At 49.3% G+C, this 18,823-nt stretch overlaps 1 protein-coding gene across 2 annotated transcripts; it reads right to left on the reverse strand.

Moving 5' to 3' along the window:
* Positions 1-1,194: 1,194 nt before the first annotated feature.
* On the reverse strand, positions 1,195-11,039 carry Eif4a3 (eukaryotic translation initiation factor 4A3). Of its 2 annotated transcripts, none has more exons than XM_059272246.1 (12): positions 10,782-11,039; positions 9,125-9,197; positions 7,719-7,785; positions 7,054-7,116; positions 6,060-6,192; positions 5,766-5,846; positions 5,278-5,419; positions 4,911-5,049; positions 4,358-4,473; positions 1,729-1,836; positions 1,521-1,648; positions 1,195-1,424 (listed from the first exon to the last, which is right to left on the reverse strand). In XM_059272246.1, the coding sequence occupies exons 1-12, from the start codon at positions 10,948-10,950 to the stop codon at positions 1,408-1,410; spliced, it is 1,236 nt and encodes a 411-aa protein (XP_059128229.1). In that variant the 5' UTR covers positions 10,951-11,039; the 3' UTR covers positions 1,195-1,407. The 2 variants fall into 2 exon arrangements, with proteins under 2 accessions (XP_059128229.1, XP_059128230.1); XM_059272247.1 differs by lacking the exon at positions 10,782-11,039 and adding an exon at positions 10,000-10,123.
* Positions 11,040-18,823: the final 7,784 nt, after the last annotated feature.

The following is an 18,823-nucleotide window of genomic DNA, read 5'->3' on the forward strand; positions in this document are numbered from 1 at the left end:
CCCATCAGGATCCATCATCTTCTCCCACACATGCAGTAACCCTCCCCATCAGGAGTCATCTTCTCCCACACATGCAGTACCCCCCCATCAGGAGCCATCTTTTCCCACACATGCAGGACCTCCCCCCCCCCATCAGGATCCATCATCTCCCACACATGCAGTACCACCCCCCCACCCCCACCCCCGCATCAGGATCCCTCTTCTCCCACACATGCAGTACCCTCCCCATCAGGAGTCATCTTCCTCTCCCACACATGCATTTCGGAAGGGATGCACAGACCAGTGAGGGAGTAAGGGATGACACATGCCTAGCCAGCATCAGCCCAATCACCCTGGCACCAATGGGATGCCATGTTACAGCCAGATCACGCTCACATCGCAGGCTGCACTCACAACGGCTTGACTTCAGCAGTGTGGAGAGCGTGTGGAGGTGCCCACCGTGATCCTCACACTACCGACTGCCCCACACCAAGCAGCTCTCACCAGGCTCACATGCCACCCATGTCTTCTCCAGCAACATCCGTTCAAATCTTCCCCTCCTATGCTGGGCCGTCTAGCCCTTGCACAGTGCTGCTTTTCGATCTCTGTCAGAACACATTTCCATAGTGCCGATGGCTTCTAGTAACACAAATCAATTCTGCCACCGGTACCTGGCTGGCCAGTGTCAGAGGCTGTTGGCAGACTGGGCTACCAATTTAAGGGAGGTGTCCCCTGCCAGCTACAGTCCACCCTCATCTTCAAGGCTCCCCTCAGACCCTGCCCCGACCCGAGCACACGCAGTGAGGCTCCTGACCTTCCCAGGACGTGAGTGGGTAGGTAAACCCCAGGGTGATGTGACAACTGTGGTGTCCACAACTTAAAGAACCACCAACAAGCTCTCCATGAACTCCAGGTGGCCATGTGACAAGCGCCTCACATGGTCTCCCGGCTTGGGCTTCACTTTTCCACTTCCGTGCCTCTGAAGACGTTTAGTCCTGACAAGTCCACGTCAGAGCTCTTTTTCTATCATCTTAAAGAAACTTTTGCCAAACCTCAAGTCATTCTTTTTCTTCTGACCTCTACAATGCATTTTGTCGTCGCTTACTTTAAACGTCTCAAGTTGGATTCTGCATAGAATGTGGAGTTAGGGGGAGAAATGGTCTGTGTGTGACCAGACCAGGAATGCTGGTGACACACAAGAAATCTGCACTCAAGTTCATGAGAAAACTTCCATGTTTAATGTAAAAGGCTTAAAGCACTGGATTATTTACATGTGAGTAAGAAAAGATGGCAGAGGCCAAGGGTCTTCCCGAGGGGCTGTGAGAAGACAGTTCATATAAACCCCATTAAACAGAGGCTTCTTGTTTCTAAGACGGAGCTCACAACAGGCGCTGCCATATCCAGGCCCTTGGTGCACCTGTACCAGCTTCAGATCAGGTCAGCCACTGGAGAAGAAAGGTACATTAACAATGCCACATGTCATCTCCCCACCCCTAGTAAGGAAGCCCCTCCCACAGCCACCAACAGAGCCAGCAACTTGCCATTCATGGGCATCTCGTCTATCTGGGTGGAGTAGTACTGTTCTATGTCCCTGAGGATGCGGATGTCATCATTCTTCACAAAATTGATGGCCACACCTTTGCGGCCGTATCGACCTGATCTCCCGATTCTTTAGAATAAAATATGTGTGTTAGTAAACAGTCACACAGATGAAGGCCAACAGTCTTGAGCAAAGAAGGAGGCACACACCTGTGAATGTACAGTTCTCTGTTGTTGGGCAGGTCATAGTTAATGATGAGGGACACCTGAGGGACATCCAGGCCCCGGGCCCAGACATCCGTGGAAATGAGCACTCGGCTGCAGAAAGAAAAGCCAGAAAGGTGAGAGAGAGTAGAGCAGCTTCTGTACAGTTTCAAGTAGCCTGGCCAGAGGCCTGAGCAATCACATCACCCACACGCCGCAGAAAACATGCTAAAATTACTTAAAACGTGGGGTCAGCCCCTCCAGGAAAACATGACTTTTGTTTAGCAAAAATCCTATTATGAACAAGTACCTACTGATGACATCATTTTCAATTTAAGGTAATAAATCCACACCACTCCCCTACCACAGCAACTGCTCTGCCCAAGTGGTGCCATCTGCCCACACAGAGGCCAGAGACATGCATGCTACCACACCAGTCCTAACATGAGAGGTGTACAAGGACAGGGGGCTTGAAAACACAATGCAAGAATACAACCACTCACACAAAGACTGCATCACTGAAAGAGTGCAGTACTGACAAACTGTTACTAAGAAGCCGCCGGTTTCCCTCACCTCCTGACATGGCACTAGGAAGACGGACTCCTGTTTCCACTGCAGGCTAAGGGAAAGGAGCGTCCCAGGGAAAGCTCAAGAGCAGGTGTGTGGCTTCGCTGCCTTGAGCACACAACTGAACCAGGAGGAAGGGAAGAGGCCAGAGACTAGAGAGTCTGCAGATGGCAACAGGACAAGGGAAGAAATTCATGCCTAGACTCAAAGGTCAACTGCTGAAAACCGAGAAGAAAAGAAAAGCATCCAGAGAGAAGCTGCAGGCAGAAAGCAGCCTACAGGCAGGCATTCCTTAAAAAGGCAACTGGACCGGGCACCAAGGCCTCAGAACGATGGGGCCAAGAGCGGGCGGACCACCGTGTCTGAGGCAGAAGGAAACTAACGGCCACCAGGAGAACCACCTCAGCAGCACCTCCTTCACTCTCCAGGAGACTCGAGGAGGAGACACCTCCAGACAGACTGAAGCAGGACTCTCACATTTGGACCAAACTAACTTGAACAGGTCTCAGACAAAGTTCACAGATGAGGAAAGAGAGGCAAACATGTCTAAATGTAAATAAATTCTATCCTATAAAGCAAAATGCCACTGTGGATTAAAAAGCACATTAATCGCTGGGCGGTGGTGGCGCACACCTTTAATCCCAGCACTCGGGAGGCAGAAGCAGGCGATCTCTGTGAGTTCGAGGCCAATCTGGTCTACAGAGCTTCCTGGTCTTTCCTGGTCTATAGAACTCCAGGACAGGCTCCAAAAGCTACACAGAGAAACCCTGTCTCGAAAAAAAAAAAAAAAAAAAAAAAAAAAAGAAGGAAAGAAAGAGGGAAAAATTCACTTACAAGCTGGTTAATTTAGATGAGTACACACATGAAGTAAACTGCTCTAAATGGTCCACTTCAGACATTGACTAGCTATGCACACACCTGTAAGTCCTACACTCCAGAGATAGAGGCAGGGGTCACAAGTTCAATGCCAGCCTGAACTGCATAGACAGAGCCTGTCTCAAAATCTGAAAACCAATCAAAAAACAAAACAAACAGGGAGGGGGGACGATGGGATACAACACTCACATTACTGACAAATCAAAACCAAGCCCAATTCTAACTTGTTTCAAAGAACCATGAGACGCAGAAACAAAGATGGAGGAGGTATGCTCCAGAAACGCCCGGGGAAGAGCTGCCACAGGCTTCAGGACACCAAAGAGAAACTACATCCCTACACAAGCCGAGAACAGATGCCACAAGCATCCAGGAGATGGCCACTGAGATGGCTCAGGAGTTTATTTAGTAAAGGAGCTTGCTGCCAAGCCTGACAACCCGAGTTCAATCTCTGGGACCAACAAGTAGAAGAGAAAACTGACTTCCACAAATTGGTTCCTGACCTCCGCACATTCCTACAGAACACATGAAACCCTACACACACAGCAACAAATAAACAATAATAAAAGAGAACACAGGGGCTGGGAGATGGCTCAGCAGTTGAGAGCACTGGCTACTCTTTCAGAGGACCCAGGTTCAATTCCCAGCACCCACATGGCAGCTCACCACTGTCTGTAACCCCAGTTCCAGGAGATCTGATGCTAATGCATGTAAATTAAAGTTAAATAAATTATTTAAAAAAAAAAAAAAAAAAAAGAGAACACAGAGGATGACCTCACCTCCTCAGCGACAGAGAGAACTGAATACAAGAGGGAAGGATGTTGACAAGCTGAGGGCTACCAGCAGCTCAAGTCTAGCTGGATATATCCTACTCAAAGACACACAACACACACTGCTGCAAAATACCCAAAGGATCACAAAGCAGACCTGAATCAAAGGCACAAACTCATAAGACTTGTTCTCTGAGCACTCTGTGACCAATCCAACACGGGTTACCAGATGAACAGAAACCAGCGTGAACAGCAATCAACCCAACGGTTAATGCCAGTTCACCACTAACCCAACAGCCCCTACAGGGCAGTGTCCAATCAGAGAGCAGTATCGCCCCCTGTACCTGGGGCAGGAAATGATATGAAAAGCACTGAGGCCAAAGTCATCTGTCCTCACACAGAAGCCAAAGCTGCCAAAGGCCTACCTGGCACCTGACCGGAACTCCTTCATGATGGACTCACGCTCTTTCTGAGGCATGTCTCCGTGCATGGAGGACACAGTGAAGTTCGCTTCTCTCATTTTCTCTGTCAGCCAGTCAACCTACAAATGAGATCAAGAGATGTGCTCATCTACCCAACCAGAGACCTGTAAAAGGCAGCTCTCCCCAGCCGACATGATGGGCATGCCTGAGAACTCTTAGGGGATACCCCCACAGACTGCCCACAAGCTATCACTTCAACCTACTGGGCCTGAGTCTTAGCTCAAACCAAAGACATCAAAATTATTACAGAAAAACATGTCAGGATCTATTTTTATACTTTAAAAGATGGGTCTCATTATGTTTCCTGAACTCCAGAACTCTTCTTGCCTCAGCTTCCCCAGCAGGTCTCCCACTTGGCCTACTCTCAGTTTCTGTCTTAACACTGTCTATAGCTGCACTGACACAGGAGCCCAGAGCCCGAGCCACACCCTGCCTGCCTTTAACAGGAGATCCAGCCTGTAGTCCCCTAAGCACACGACACAGCGAGGCGGCACACCTTCCTCTTGGTGTTGCAGAAGATGACAGCCTGGGTGATGGTCAGCGTGTCGTAGAGATCACACAGAGTATCAAACTTCCACTCCTCTCTTTCCACTGCCACAAAGAACTGCTTGATGCCTTCCAGAGTCAATTCATCACTGGCAACAGATAAATGTTCCCATCACTCTTCAAACCAGGACCTGAGGGACAAGGCCACCCTAAGAGCCCCCAGTCACACCATCCTACCACAGGGCTGAATCGTGAACCTGCCTAAACCTTTCCCAGTTTCCACAACCTTGGATTCATTCCTCAGAGACTTAGAAATGGAAAAGGGTAGGGATCATCAATGCTAGTTTCCACAAAGGAATAAAGACATGCATTCTTACCGCTTCACCAAGATGCGGATGGGGTCGGTCATGAACTTGTTGGTCATCTCCAGGATCTCATGAGGCAACGTGGCACTGATGAGAACCACCTGTGTGGCTGGTGGCAGGTACCTGTACACATCGTAGATCTGTTCCTTGAAACCTGGGACAAAGATGAGCTCTGCTTTGGCTTTAAGGTTGTCACTGGGAGAGCCACACTGCCAGGTCTTCAGGAGGTCAGTGGTCAGAGCAAGTTCACAGGCAAACACCAGAACCTTCAGTAGTCCCAGGAAACCAGGCAGTATGCAATGCCAGAGCAGATAAGGACACTCCGCCCCAGCTGCTCTCACAGACCTTAACCATGGGACATTACAATAGGAATTTCAGGTTCAAACCTCCCAAGACACATTGTTTCTCCACAAAGCAAGGACTGTCACATCTCCAGAAGGTAGAGACTGTGAAAACTACGACCTGACAAATACGTCAGTAGAAAATTCTGGTCACCTTACCTTTGTTCAACATTTCATCAGCCTCATCCAAAACCAACATCTTGATAGCCCGTGTCCTTAAACTTCTACGGCGAATCATATCTATGCAATTAGATTTTAAAAGAGTCACACTCGGCTCTAAGGAAAGAGCTATTTCTACTGGTCCCTGTGACCCCTCAGAACCCATCCCTGTACATACTACCAGGGGTACAGATGCAGAGACCCACCACCTGGCACATGCAAGTGAACCACCATGACCTTTGAGCACACCTCATAGATACTACCCACAGCCCAGTGCTCAACAGAGCCACTCACCAAAGACACGTCCCGGTGTGCCTGCCACAACATGCTGCCCATAGTCCAGCTTCCGGATGTCCTCTCCAACATTGGTGCCCCCAATGCAGGCGTGGCACTGTACATTCATGTAGTCCCCCAGAGCAAGCAGACCCTGAAACAAAACAGGTTTACATGCAAGGCACAAGTGCAGACACATGTAAACTGTCATTTCCACGCTAATTTCAAGTGACCAACTATCATTTATTCATATGATAAAATTACAAGATCTCTTTCCTTTGCCAAAATGAAATTCATTTTGAGGGTTTCTTATTACTGAAGTGGTGTGTATCAAATGCAGGCAACAGAAACGTTACAGATCATAATCCCATCATTTTAACACCCCAATACATATCCTTTCAAGATACAATACCATTATTTAATTAAAATGGATTTTTTTCTGTGAAGAAGCTGTCTCCCCCACCAGTGCTGGTAGACTGAACCCAGGGCCTTATGATTATAGAAGAATTAACTACCACTAAAGTACATTTCCAGACCATTTCTAAGATCATGAATACATCAAACAAGTAGAAGCTATAATAAAAACAACCAAACTGATTCATACGACATACAAGGAATTACAGGTTGCTTAGCATGCAGAACTCTGGGTTTCATCCTTTGGTGCCAAGAAAACCAAAAAGGAAGAAGGAAAGCATTACTATCAAATAGTGTGCAGGTCAGAGGGCAACTATGGGGCCAGTGCTCTCTTTCTCCCTTTACATAGATTCTGAGGATCAAACTCAGGTGTGAGCAGCAAGCACCTTTACCCAGTCTGCCATTTTGCTGGCCCTGGGAAAACACAAGAAGAGAAAATGAGCCTATAAACCACTCAGTCCAATGAGACCTACAATGGACACTTGCAAACACAACACTAATCTTTCTGCTGCTGTTGCTCTGCTGGGAATGAATGTTAAGGCCTTGCACACGCTAGGAGAGCACTCTACCTGCCTGACACCACCATCAATGCCTCACTCACCTTCTGAATCTGTACAGCTAACTCTCTTGTTGGAGCCAAGATCAAAGCCTGGGTTTCTCGAACCTGGTAAAGAGGAAGAAGAAGAGGAGGAGGAGGAGGAGGAGGGGGGAAGAAAAACAACATGTGATTGCAGAGAAGAGCAGGTCCTCTTGCCCCTCCCCCAGTCTCTTACAAACAGTCCCCTCTGCTTTCGTGCCCACCTTTTCTAAAATAGAAACTCTAGACTCTGCGTATGAGCGAAAACCTGTTTTTTGTCCGAGTCCAGCTTACCGAGCTGAGCCGCCCATCTCCGGTCTCAGTACTGTTCACATGGCTTGCTAACAAGCACTCGGACCACTACAGACACCAGCTCACACTAGCTTTGCTGCTCTTTCCTAACAGGAGACACTAAATTACAAGTCCAGGAAGAGCGTGACATAGTCAGGGCTCTCCCGTGCGGGTCCGAACTTCCTGTATTTTATTTTTTTTTGAGACAGGGTCTATCTTTGGCTGGCCTGGAATTTGCTATGAAGAGCATGCTGGCCTCAAACTCGGAGATCCTTCTGTCTGCTGGGATTAAAGAAACACAACCACACCCTACCTAAAAACTGAATTCTGTACACACCGCACGGCAGAAGCACAGACATCTCCTTGGATTAAGGAGAGTATTGTGAGTGGCAAGTCACCTGGATATCCAAGCACTGGAGGACGGAAATGCTGAAGGTGGCTGTCTTGCCTGTGCCAGACTGAGACCTGTTTAAGAAAGCACAAGAGTCGTTATCAGAGGAAGGGCACCCAATGACACTGTCCTTGCTCTGGTGATCCCACCCCTCAGTGGTGCTCCAAAGGCCTGGCTGCACACTGGGCAGCTTTTTTTTAATTTAATTTAATTTTTGTTTGTTTTATTTATTTATTTATTTATTTATTTATTTATTTATTTATTTATTTATTTATTTAAAATGGGGTGGGGTGGGTGTCACTCTGAAGGCCAGGTTGTTCAGGAACTCACTGTGTAGCTTAGGCTGGACTCACACTCATGGCAATCCTTTTGGCTCAGCATGTTGAGTACTAGTGACCTCTTATACCCAACTTACTTTTTTTTAATTTAAAAAATATGATTTGAGCCAAGCATGTGGTGCAAGCCCATATTCCCAGCATTCCAGTACTCCAGAGGCAGAGGCAAGCAGATCTCTGAGATTGAGGTCAGCCTGGTCTACAGAGTGAGTTCCAGAACAGCCAGGGCTACACGAAGAAAACTTGTCTTGAAAACCACTGGGCAGCTTCTTTCTAGATGTCCTCACCACTTACCCCATCATCTTAACTGCAAAGATAAGACCCAAGTACAAGGTCACAACCTTTCATTTTGATTTTTAAGTTTTACTTATGTTTCTGTGTGACCAAATGCCACACGTGTGAGGGTGCTTTCAGAGCCCAGAAGAGGATGCCAGACCCCCTGGAGCTGGAGTCACAGGCAGCTGCATGTCAGTGTGGAAACTGAGCGAGCTATCACCACGGTCCCCGAGACATAATGTTAAAACGGTGACATGGCTTGTGTGCCAGGGACAGAGGAACTCCAGAAGGAGGCAGAAAAAAATCTCTCTTCCCTTAATGCAGCTGGCACCTAAAATTTTGGAGTACAACTTTTAAAAAAAAAATTGTCTTTTGAAAATTAAGGGAAATAACAGTTTGGAGTATAGTTCAATAGTAGAGAAAGCCCTGGGCTCAGTACTCAGCATGTGGAGGGGACAGAAATAAAAAGACTATCTTAACATAAATCTACATTGAGGGCTTAGGATATGCATCAGGAGTGGAGGAGTTGTGTGGTACGTACAATGACCTGGATATGACCCACAGTACCAAGTATCTCCCCAAAATACACATGCGTACTAACAGCAATTTGGCTTAAAAAAAAAAAAAAAAAAAAAAAAAAAAAAAAAAAAAAAAAGAACCCTCTTCTAGAGGAGAACAAAAGGAAACACTGAGCTGAAGGTGAGTTTGTGCGGAGTGTTGAGATGCCAAGGCAGACTCAACTTCCCACTGATCTCACCAGAGTGTCACTGACCCAAGCTGGCTCTCAGCACACACAACTTACTGTGCAATGACATCTCTCCCCTTAATTATCTGCTTGATAGCTCGCTGCTGGATTGCTGAAGGTTTTTCAAAACCTGCAAATACAAAGAGGAAAAAGACTTAGCTCTCACACTATGATGGCACAAGCTCCTGGGGGAACACATATCTGCTTCTTACTGCTAACCCCAGGCAACCCAGGTTCCCAGGAGAACCCACAGCTTTATAGACTAGCCTGGAAGATTACCTGTGAAGACAATATCTACAATACCAACACTTGGAAGGTAGAGGCAGGAGCATCAGGAGTTCAAGGCCAGCCTAAGCCATATGAAACCCCCTTTGCAATAAAATTAAATCTAGATGCACAGTAGTGGCTGCCCTTTCCTACTAGCAAACACTCAAATCTTTGTGTTGCTTGTCAATCTCACAGGCATGATGTGGGACGCTCCATGATGCTCTCTCGACTGGATATATCCCCATTATCTAGGTACCACCCTACATAGTCCAGGCATGGTTGTGTACTCTCTTAATCCCAGCACTCAGGAGGCAGAGGTAGGAGGATCTCTGTGAATTCCAGGCCAACTATTCTACAAAGTCAGTTCTAGGACGGCCAGAGCTACGTAGAGATCTTTTCTCAAAACAAAACGAAAAAAGCAACAAAATAAAACAACAAAAGACAGCCGCACTGTGGTGGTGCACGCCTTTAATCCCAGCACTCAGGAGGCTGAGGCAGGTGGATCTCTTGAGTTTGAGGCCAGCCTGGTCTTCAAAGAGTTCCAGAACAGCCAAGGCTACAGAGAGACACCCTTGTCTAGAAAAAACAAAAATTAACAAAATTGAGCTCAGCCTCTCTCAAATACTCCTACGTAGGCAGATACAGTAACATGGCCCTCTACTCACTCAAAAGCCAGGAATGCACTCCGTCTGCCTCCAGCGGATCCTTTAGCTCCACCGCAATGGTCATCTCACCATCTCTTCTATAGTCTGGACATCATCCCGCCTCCTCTTCTAACTCACTTCGCTCCAAACCCAGACACCAGAGTAAACTTTCAAACTGTAAACCTGACCCTATCACTTGTGCTTTAAAATGCAGTGGCTTCCGGATGTATTTAAGAATGAATTTCAAATTCTTTACCACACCTCTCAAAACTGGCCGCTGGCATCTCATGACAAGGAGCTTCCTTCTGTTCCTGCCACACACAGGCCAACGGCTTCAAGGAGCCGGGACCAGCTGTCCTCTCCCCCCGGGTGACTCTGTACGCCTCCGGGAGCCCCCTTTAACTGTCCCCTACGAATCTATCCACTCTATCCAGTACCTCGCTTTGCTTTTCTCACCAACACTCACCGCTCGAAGCACCTTGGCTTTACATTTTCGGCTTCCCTAATAGCGTTTGAACTCCCTAAGGCACGAACCTACGGGATTTACAGCCGCAGCCCCAACCAAAGCCTCGGGGCACCTCACAGGAACACACATGGTTATCCGCTACTTCGGTGGCTGGGAACAGCCTGGCTGCACGCAGCCCCAGAGGCCCCGGCCCTGTGCTCCGGGGCGGCCCTGTGCTCCGGGGCGGCCCTGTGCTCCGGGGCGGCCCTGTGCTCCGGGGCGGGGTCGCACATTCTCCGCCCGGCCTAAGCCGGCCCGCCCTCAGGCTCCCCCCGCGGCCGCGGGGCCCGCGACCCACCGTAGGCGTAGATGCCGCGCAGCAGGTCCTCCCGCAGGCCCATGGTGTCGAACGTGGGGGTCACGTCCACCTCCTCGCTGGTCTCGAACTCCACTTTGGTCATGTCCTCCTCTTTGAGCAGCCGCTTCCGCGCGGAGCCCGACGTCGCCATCGTGGCCGTGGCCGCCATGATCCCGAGTCCACGGATAGATGGATAGATGAGCGCGAGCGGCAGCGGGAACCGGAAACAAGGCTCGCGCCGCCGGCCCGGTCGGGAGGAAGTGACGCCACCACAGCGCCGCGGAGGGGCGTCAGGAGAGGCGGGAGGCGCCTCTTGTGGCGGAAGGGAAAAGCGCGATGACTGCCACAGGAGCCGCCCCTATTCTCGCGAGATTCAGTGACCGCGGGATTCGGAGAGGGGCTGGGCTTGATTCGGTGTATAGGCATGGCGCCGCTCTCCCGGCATAAGGACGTGGGGCCCCTGGAGAGGTGCAGAGGGACACCAGGGCGTCCCAGAGAGCACGGAGTAAAGGAAGATGGCACAGCCCGGTCCACTCTGCGTTATCTCCCCCCCCCGCGCGTTGCCATGGCAACCCCGGCGTGAAGACGCCCTGAATCAAGCTTCCTCCACTCTCCGGGTCGTACGGGAAAGATGCCGCTGGGAGGGATGGGTGGGTTCAGAGCGGGGTAGCTGTTTTTTTCCTGGGAGAGCAGGGACCGCTTAAGGTGCCGTCCCATCCGAGAATCCTTCGGTGTTTCTGACCCGGTGTCGTGAAGCCAGTCACTCTGGAGGGTCCTGATTTTGAAGTTAGGCTCCACGAGAGCCTTGCAACTGGAGCATGTCTGTTTTGTTTGTTTCCGAGGGTGGATCCCAGGATCTGTTCAATTTTGAGCCACACCCTCAGTGCTAGGAAACATTCATTTTGCGCTTGGCTTCTTTTTTTTTTTTTTTTTCTGCTTTTGAGGAAAGATGACTAAACTGTTAAGAGCAGTTACTCCTTATCCAGAGAACCAGAGTGCTGTTCCAGCACCCGGGTCATGTGACGCATACCTGCCTGCGTCTCCAGCTCCTGGGGATCCAATACTTCGGCCTGGGTGGGGGCCACACTCTTAGTGTATACACACACATAAATAAGTCTTCAAAAGCTACTATAAAAATGGAACTCGTTTTATTTAGATAAGTTTAGTTATAACCAGATTGTCTTTGAGAAGTTGTGGGTTTCGATATACCCACATTAAAACCAGTTATTGCTGCCTTCTCTTGAGAGCTTGGCTCCTGGTGTCAGGATTTGTCTAGACCAGATCACCGATATGATATATGTGGTATTAATCAGAACATTAAAGGCAGAGCTGGCCGCCTTTCTGAGACAGGGATCTATTCCATGGTGTCATGCCATTTTGCAAGCCTGACTCTGGAGGTGGTTTTGCAATCTCTGATGTAAAATACACACGAATTTTAATGACATTGTAAGAGAAGAGTGTAAAGTCTCCATTTTATACTGCCTGTTGAAATGAGTCTAATAATAGCTTAGGGGTACTGTTTAAGATGCTGTTTAATCTCGGACCTGTTTCTTTTACTTCATCAACTGTAACGACTAAAAAATATGTTGTATTCCTATTGGGCCACTCTGTCCACATATTTTTTTTTTAATTTATTGTGTCCTTGTGCGTTTGTGTGTGTGTGTTCACATGATGTATGTGAGTGGGAATGCCCATACCACAGTGTAGGTGTGGAAGTCAGGGGACAACTTTGCTGAGTCTGTTCTTCTACCTTTATGTGAGTTCTAGCGTCAAACTCAGGTCCTCAAGCTTACATAGCAAGCTCTCTTAGCCCAGGGGCCATCTTCCCAGCTTGCTGTAGTTTCTAACAGTACCCAAACAAGTTAAGAGCCTCCTTTTGTTCTTAACAGTTGTGGGCATCTGTAATCTAGTCAGTTAGTTATGGACTGCATGCCTTTGTCACTTGCCTTGTTAAAGTATCTGATAGCATGGTTACATTGCATTTTTATATGTAAGTATCTACTTACAAGCAACAATTTAAACTAGTGACCTATACTTGTGACCCCACATTTGAGTGGTGGAGGCAGGAGCATCCATAGTTTGAGGCCAGCAGGGTAGTGGTGGCCCATGCCTTTAATCCCAGCACTCAGGAGGCAGAGCCAGGCCAGTCTCTGTGAGTTCAAGTCCAGCCAAAACTATACAGAGAAACCCTGTCTCAAAGAAAACAAACAAACAAAAAAAAAAAAAAAAACAAAGTTTGAGGCCAGAATGGACTATGTGAAGAGACTGTCTTTATAAAAATAAACTACTAAATAAGGGCTGAAGGGCTGGCTCAGTGGTTAAGAGCACTTGCTGGTCTTGCAGAGAACCCAGGTTCAGTTCCCAGCATCCATGTCAGGCAGCTCACAACCAGTTCCAAGAGACCCACGTTCCTCTTCTGGCCTCCAAAATTACCTGTATGCATGTGGTGCTCAAGCATACACTCAGGCATACACACAAATAATAAATCCCTTAGTTAATTAAACTAGTAAATCAAGGGGCTGGAGAGATAGATGGCTGGCTCATCAGTAAGGGCACTGACTGCTCTTCAAGAGGACCGGGTTCAATTTCCAGCACCCACATGGCAACTCACAACTGTCTATAACTCCTGTTCCAGGGGATCTGATGCCCTCATACAGGCATACCTGCAGGCAATACACCAATGTACACAAAATGAAGATAAATTAAAAAAATAAAGACTATTTTAAAGAAATCAAGAACTGACAGCCCTACTTGACAATAATTCCAGTGTTTAAGCTGCGGGGTTAATGTGATTCTTGTAAATCTCAATCACCATTATAAGCAGAGGATGCAGGCATGTGTCTCACCTATTCTACTGATAGAAAAACTAGAGTCAGTCTACATTACATCAAGGGAGAGATTGGCCCAGCTCTGGGTTTGTATTAGAGAGGCTTTTTCCTGCATATAGTACCTGGGCTCTGGAGCCCTGGACACCGTAGCCTCTCGAGGGAAGAAGCCTCTCAGTGACAAAGATGGTTAGACCCGTTACTCCTGGTCTCAGCACACTTTCTCATTGGCACCCATTGCCTACTCATTTTATTTGGGGGATATGCTTAATTTAAGGGGGCAGGGGTATATCTACTTAGCTTCCCAGTTTTCTTAACATAAGTAAACAATTACCAACTTGCTCACCACTCACATCCAGGGAAAGAAGGAGGAACAAAGACGTGGTCCAGCTGAGCGGGAACGTGACAAGCTCATGTGGGAGCTATGGGGGAGATGGGACATTGCTAAAGTGTGCTCTGCTGAGGAGCCCATATGCACCCACTGAGCTCCTGGAGTCTCCTCCTGCTCAGGGGTGAGGGAGGTTCAGGCAGTCCCATCCACTGAGTCCACAGCCATCATCCCTGCAGAGGTGAACATCCTAGACAAAAGGAAATCCAAAGGATTGCTCCCTGCTGGTGTTCCCACCCAGCACCGGATATAAGTGCAGGCGCATAGTAAGCTGCTCTGGACAGGATCCATTCCCAGTCCTGGGCTGGGGGCCACTTGGCTTCACTGAGTGTTTATTCCAGAGAAGGGCAAGACCCAGGAAACTCATAAACAAATAAGATAATTGTACGTCATACAGTTACTGTGTTATAAATAAAACAGGACAAAGTAGAAAAAGTTACTGAGTTCCTGGTTTTACTTGGTGGCTGGAGGAAAATGTCACCTGACTTGAGAGGAGGTGTTTGTAGTTACACCCAGGGAGGGATCTTGATAGGAAGGGACAGGAAGAATGAGCAGAGGCAGGGGGAGCTGGGGGGAAGGCAGAAGAGAGAAAGGCCACATCAGCAGGGTCTCACACAGCCTGACTGCCACAGAACCCCTTCTGGATGGGGCGGGGATGGGGGATGGGTTCTGATGCTGGAGTTGGAAAGGTGACTTGGTTGCATAGGGAGATGCTGATGCTCTGAAGAGGGGGTGGTGGCTGTGGCCGCCGCCTGATACTGTGGAAATTTTAGATGGAAGTTTACAGAGCTGACACTTGGCAGGGCTGGGTGGGGCTGTCCAGATTACAACGATTTCTGGTCATGAGATGGGAGACTGTGGGGCCTTGTGCTAGGATTAAACAAGGGGTGCAGCAGGAGCTGTGGCACGGGGTTTCCCTTTGTGGTGCAGGGGTGAGGAAAACGTTCTGGAACCAGCTTAGAAGAGCTGTGTGAATGTTGTCTGGGTGAACAATAAAGCTTTCTTGGACACCTGGTTCCCACTGATGGGTTTACTGATCATGGTGGAAGGCTTGTCTTGTCTGGGTGGAAGGACCTTAGGAATTTTCATCTGGACAGATGAAACTGGTCTCCCAGGTCACAGGCTAGTCCCTCTGGTGAGAAGAAGGCCACAGCCACTCTGCCAGGGGCACAGGTTCAAACAGAGTAAGAGCATTGCCTGCTTCTTGGGTAGGTTGTTGAGCCCCCTGGCCTCAGGCTTCTCACGTCTCCACCTAAAATGTCCCTGCCTCGTGGTAGGAAGGCTTATCTCACCAAGGCCCATGCATAGAAAGCTCGAGATAGTTCTAGAAAATGCAAAGAGATGCCGCCATGTCAAGTGAAAGAGGGAGCCACTAAGTCTGTGCCCTAAACACAGAGGCCAGGCGTGATGGCCTGTGCCTGTGGTCCAGCTCTCAGGGGGCTGAGTCAGGAGGATCCTGAGTTCCAGACCAGTCTGGGCTGTGGGGGGGCAGGGGAGTCAGGAGAGCTCTCACGCATGTGGGGAGTCAGGAGAGCTCTCACGCATGTGCAACCAAGCATGCCTCCTCTGATGGTGCAGCCTGTAATCCTGGTACTCAGGAGGCAGAGGCAGGGGGATCATTCTAAGTTTAAGGCCATTCTTAGCTTCCTACTGAGTTCTAGGCCAGCCAGAGCTACATGTAAGAACCTGTCTCAAAATAATAACAGTAAAAGTCTGAAGGAAAGACAGAAAAGAAAACATAAAAGGAACATACGACCTCTTTGGATTCACAGGGAGCTCCAGAGATGAAGCAGGACTGAGGGCAGGATTGTGTCTTGTCCACCACAGTTCCCTCCAGAGCACCCTGTTGGTGCACATCCTGCAGCCCTCAGGATCGCAACTGGGTGTCACTTCTAGAGACAGCAAGGCTCAAGGGGGTGGGGCTGGCTGAGAGCAGCTGGCACCTCGACTACATGGCCTATAGTGGTGGTGATCGGTAAGGACAAGGGACAGAAGCTGACCGCAGGCCAGCCAGAGGGCAACTCTGGGCATCATTGCATTTATCGGTGATGTTCTGGAGGTCAGGGAGGCTCCAGTAGGCTTTGGAATCACGTTAGCATGAGTGGAGCTGGAGGAACTGGACAAGTGGAAGGTCCTGGGGAGGAAAGATCAGACACACCAGGGCCTGCGAAACAGCGGGTGCAGGTAAAGGAGCATCCAGGCAGGGTTACACCGCCAAGGACTGGCGAGTCACCAGCACTGAGAGTTGCAACTCTTCTTGCTCACCGCTCATGGGAAAAAGGACTCCAAGACTCCTTCCAACACATTATCAACTGTTTCTCAACACTCAGCTGGAGGCCTGAGCAGGCAGGGTGCAGTGTCACTGGGTGCCAACGCAGGGAGTGTGCCAAGGCAGGAAGCCATCATTTCCACAGAGCAGGCAGAACAGGTCCCTCTGTGCTGCTCCTTGGCACTGCCACCTGAAGCTCCCCATGGTGCTTGAGAACTGTCCACCCAACCAGCCATCTCACATCTACTAATGAGAATTTTCTTCCTTAAAACTGGTGAAATTTGGCTGGGCGGCGATAGCACACGCCTTTAATCCCAGCACTCAGGAGGCAGAGGCAGGAGGATCTCTGTGAGTTTAAGGTCAGTCTGGTCTACAGAGCAAGATCCAGGACAGGCAGCAAAACTACACAGAGAAACCTTGTCTCAAAACAAAACAAAACAAAAACTGGTGAAATTCAAGCCAGGCAATGGTGGTGCACACCTTTAATCCCAGCACTCGGGAGGCAGGGGCAGGTGGATCTCTGTGAGTTTGAGGTCTGCCTGGTCTACAGAGTGAATTCCAGGACAGCCAGGGCTGTGACACAGAGAAACCCTGTCTGGAAAAACTAAACCCAAACAAACAAAGAAAACCAAAAACAAACAAACAAATAAATAAAATTCTCGCCAGGTGAAATAAGTGGGTTAAAGTGGAGGACTTGGGGGCATTTTGCACATTTGCGGTGTCAGCTCCCTGAACTGGATAAGAAAATCAGTACTGTGTCATGTCACCATGCTTGGCACGCTTTCTTGTGCATGAGAGCTCCCCTGCCCCTCCACCCCCCACCCTCGGAGACCAAGCAGTTCTGGAACTCAGGATCCTCCTGACTCAGCCCCCTGAGAGCTGGACCACAGGCACAGGCCATCACGCCTGGCCTCTGTGTTTAGGGCACAGACTTAGTGGCTCCCTCTTTCACTTGACATGGCGGCATCTCTTTGCATTTTCTAGAACTATCTCGAGCTTTCTATGCATGGGCCTTGGTGAGATGAGCCTTCCTACCACGAGGCAGGGACATTTTAGGAGGAGACGTGAGAAGCCTGAGGCCAGGGGGCTCAACAACCTACCCAAGAAGCAGGCAATGCTCTTACTCTGTTTGAACCTGTGCCCCTGGCAGAGTGGCTGTGGCCTTCTCCTCACCAGAGGGACTAGCCTGTGACCTGGGAGACCAGTTTCATCTGTCCAGATGAAAATTCCTAAGGTCCTTCCACCCAGACAAGACAAGCCTTCCACCATGATCAGAACCTGTGTGCCCAGCACAGTTTTACTCCTTCACTCGGGCAGTATTTATGCAGCTGTCCTAGGGGTGGGGCTGAACAGAGAACAAGAAAGACAAGAATTGTCACATGCCATGGGGGAGGCAAAAAAAAAAAAAAAATCAGACTGCAGAATAGATGGAGCAGACAAGTCCAGCAGAGAAAAATGAAACAGGCCAAGGGGAAGGGAGGGCCCAGGAGTCTGCAGTTAAAATTAGAAAGGTCTGGAAGGGCCTTTTTGTGGGAAGCTGGGCCTTAGGTGGCATCTGAAGGAGCCGAAGGGAAGTTCTTAACGTCAGGAACAGCAGGTACAAAAGCTGGTGTAGGAGTGAGCCTGGAGCCGCAGGCTTGGAAGGAGGCCTGCACGCCTAGAGAAGCTGAGAGGTCTGTGCCATCAGCAGGTACCCCATAAATACTGTAGACTGGGGGCTGTGGACTTGAGTGTCTGCACACCAAAGGGAGTGCTCAGGTCCCACTCAGGCTCTCACTGGGTGTCACTGCCTGCTGTGTTGAATGCTGGCAGTGGGGCCTGGGAGCCACCGTGCAGTAGAGGAAGGACTATGGATGTAGATCTAGGAATACCACACAGGTAAAGTGATCAGACTCTAGAAAGGGGTGCCTGAAGGCTTTTGCCACAGCCTAAGTCACTTACGAAGTGTGGACCTTTGAGGGGCCTGTTGGAGTTACGTGTAATTCCTATAATTGATTATGGGGCCAGGAAGGCCCCCAATCATCTTAACCTTCCTAGGTTCTTTCCAAGGGTAGAGACCGATGGACTGGGCTGCACACAAACGAAGAAGGATTCTCCTGGCGTCCACCACACCCTTGCTCACTGCTTTAGGTGTGGGGACCAGATGCCTGGCATTTCTCAACAGGTGATGGTGACTCTCACATCAGCCAATAAGACACAGGAGGAGGGAATGTACTGGCCCTTCACCTGTGTGTGAGTCACTATATAAGGCCCTGCTTCTGCGGGCTGAGCCCAGATGACTGTGCCTGTCAAACCTGCTCTCAGTTGCTGTTCAGCCCAGCCTAAGACTGAGCCTCCGACCATCACTGCCACGGGGAAGGACAGCTAATGCAGAGTCTGTCCCACCAGATCCAGTCAGCGTGCCAGAGGGACCGTGGATGGATCAGGACAATGGACAGGTCAGGACAGGCCCCCAGCTGTTCTGAGGCAAGAGGGGCCATCATCTCCATCAGGAGTGGAGGTGGCGCCTGGTTTGTGGGGAAATGAAGGGAATAGCTTGTCTCACCATGCTTGGTTAAAG

The sequence above is a fragment of the Peromyscus eremicus genome, chromosome 8a (genome assembly GCF_949786415.1).
Source record: "Peromyscus eremicus chromosome 8a, PerEre_H2_v1, whole genome shotgun sequence".
Lineage (NCBI taxonomy): Eukaryota > Metazoa > Chordata > Mammalia > Rodentia > Cricetidae > Peromyscus > Peromyscus eremicus.